Below are 2,500 nucleotides of genomic sequence, written 5' to 3' on the forward strand. Positions count from 1 at the left end.
TCACTCTTCTAATTCTGCTTTTCTTCACCAGAAATATGCTTCTTGTCCGATGATATTTACGATTATCACTACGAGGCTCAGGGCAAGGTTACCGTCCCTTCAATTGACGACAAAGAAGACATGCAGTTCACTCATGTGAGCATACACAAAATACGTTTGTCTCTTTTGATTTGAAAAATTATACAAAATCTTTATTTTATTTACGAAGAAGACATACTTTACAGAACACACTGAAATATCCAACTAATTGTCTTTCTTATATGTACGTGAAGGAAGCTTTCGATATCCTGAATTTCTCCAACGAAGAAAGGGATAACTGCTACAGGATCACTGCTTGTGTCATGCACCATGGTAACATGAAGTTCAAGCAGAGGGGTCGTGAGGAGCAGGCTGAACCTGATGGCACTGAGGTATAAATTCACACGAGATAATGCAAATAACTTGAATATGTAGTTACTTGTTTTTTTTTCTAGTTTTGTTGTTTATTTCAGAAAAAAAGTATATTTTGTTTGTACTCTTATCTCTTCTCAAAGGCCGGAGAGATTGTCGCCAAGTTGCTCGGTGTTGACGCCGAGGAGCTCTACAGGAACTTCTGCAAGCCCAAGATCAAGGTCGGTGCCGAGTTCGTCACCAAGGGCATGGGCGTCGATGCTGTCAACTACAACATCGGTGCCATGGCCAAGGGTCTCTTCTCACGTGTGTTCTCATGGCTCGTCAGGAAGTGTAACATGACACTTGAGACTGGCCAGACTCGTGCCATGTTCATCGGTGTACTTGATATCGCCGGCTTCGAGATCTTCGATGTGAGTTGCAGAAAAAAATCAGTATGAAGCAGACAAATTGGTCTTTTTCAAATATATACTGTAAATAACGTTGCTATTAATTCATATTTTCCCTCCGTAGTTCAACGGTTTCGAGCAGATCTGTATCAACTTCTGTAACGAGAAGCTGCAGCAGTTCTTCAACCATCACATGTTCGTGCTGGAACAGGAAGAATACGCAAAGGAGGGTATTGTCTGGCAGTTCGTCGACTTCGGTATGGATCTGCAAGCTTGCATTGAACTTTTCGAGAAGGTAATGTTATCACCAAAATCAGGTTTCACATTATTAAATACGTTTATGAGGAATTATTGTGTGAACTTCTAATTACACTTTACTTTGTCCTTCCCTTCAGAAAATGGGTCTCCTCTCCATCCTTGAGGAAGAGTCCATGTTCCCCAAGGCCACTGACAAGACCTTCGAGGAGAAGCTCAACAACAACCATCTCGGAAAGTCTCGCTGCTTCATCAAGCCCAAGCCTCCAAAGCCCGGCCAGCCTGAGAACCACTTTGCCATCGTTCACTACGCTGGCACTGTGTCCTACAACCTGACTGGCTGGCTCGAGAAGAACAAGGATCCTCTCAACGACACCGTCGTCGACCAGCTCAAGAAGGCCTCCAACGCCCTCACAGTCGAGATCTTCGCTGACCATCCCGGCCAGTCTGGTGATGCTGGCGGCAAAGGTAAATCATGAAGCTAGATATTTGTTTTAGGTCTTTATCTTTGTCTGTTTTGCAATATCTTTGTTCGGAACAAAGGGGCCTTTGTGGAATTTTGCCCATGCCTCACTGATCCAGCTCCGGGACTCGCGACCTTCACACATACAAACAAACCCATTCACTTATCACTTATCACAGACATATAGAACTCCCAGAGAAATATAAACACTTGCCCATTCACACACCCACACACTCACATTCTGCCACTCACACACGTACTCGCACATTCACACTCAGCTACACACACACCAACACACATACATGTATTTACACATGCACACATTCACACTCAGTTATTCACATATACATAATCGCGCGGGCACAGACACACACGCACACGCGCGCAAACACAAACACACATTCACTTATCCAAACATGTAAAAACACACACAAACTAAAAATAAACACAAGCTCATGCACATCCCCACGGGCTCACATAAAAAGAAAACAGTTACACATACCCCTGTTTACAAAAAATATACACATTTATGTAACACATACATATCCTCTATGAGTGTTTCTACATATATTAGATATGTATTTATGTATGCGAATTCTAACACACGCGCACGAACACATACACAAACACGCGCACACACACACACACACACACACACACACACACACACACACGCACAAACACATATACGTGTGTGTGTGTGTGTGTGTGTGTGTGTGTGTGTGTGTGTGTGTGTGTGTGTGTGTGTGTGTATGTGTGTGCGTGTGTGTGTGTGCGTGTGTGTGTATGAGAGAGGGTGTGCGTGTGCATTTGTTTGAGTATGTATGTGTGCGAGTGTGTATCTGAGTGTGTAATTTTTATGGTTCTTTTGGCAGGAAAAGGTGGCAAGCAGCAAACCGGCTTCAAGACTGTATCCTCCGGTTACAAGGTAAGCATATGCTTACGTCTCTTAACAAATAGCTGAGTATCGGCCATTCAAGCGATTTACCACCCATTATAACTA

The 2,500-nt window shown here is 43.4% G+C and overlaps 1 protein-coding gene across 1 annotated transcript in view; it reads left to right on the top strand.

Moving 5' to 3' along the window:
* The window catches only part of LOC119582659 (myosin heavy chain, muscle-like), a 74,713-nt gene that overhangs the window by 1,473 nt on the left and 70,740 nt on the right, over positions 1-2,500 (top strand). The window contains exons 6-10 of the mRNA XM_037931062.1: positions 32-135; positions 273-410; positions 534-803; positions 904-1,074; positions 1,175-1,502. Coding sequence (XP_037786990.1) covers positions 32-135; positions 273-410; positions 534-803; positions 904-1,074; positions 1,175-1,502 — 1,011 coding nt within the window. The remainder of the gene's footprint in view (positions 1-31; positions 136-272; positions 411-533; positions 804-903; positions 1,075-1,174; positions 1,503-2,500) is intronic.

The sequence above is a fragment of the Penaeus monodon genome, chromosome 16 (genome assembly GCF_015228065.2).
Source record: "Penaeus monodon isolate SGIC_2016 chromosome 16, NSTDA_Pmon_1, whole genome shotgun sequence".
NCBI lineage: Eukaryota > Metazoa > Arthropoda > Malacostraca > Decapoda > Penaeidae > Penaeus > Penaeus monodon.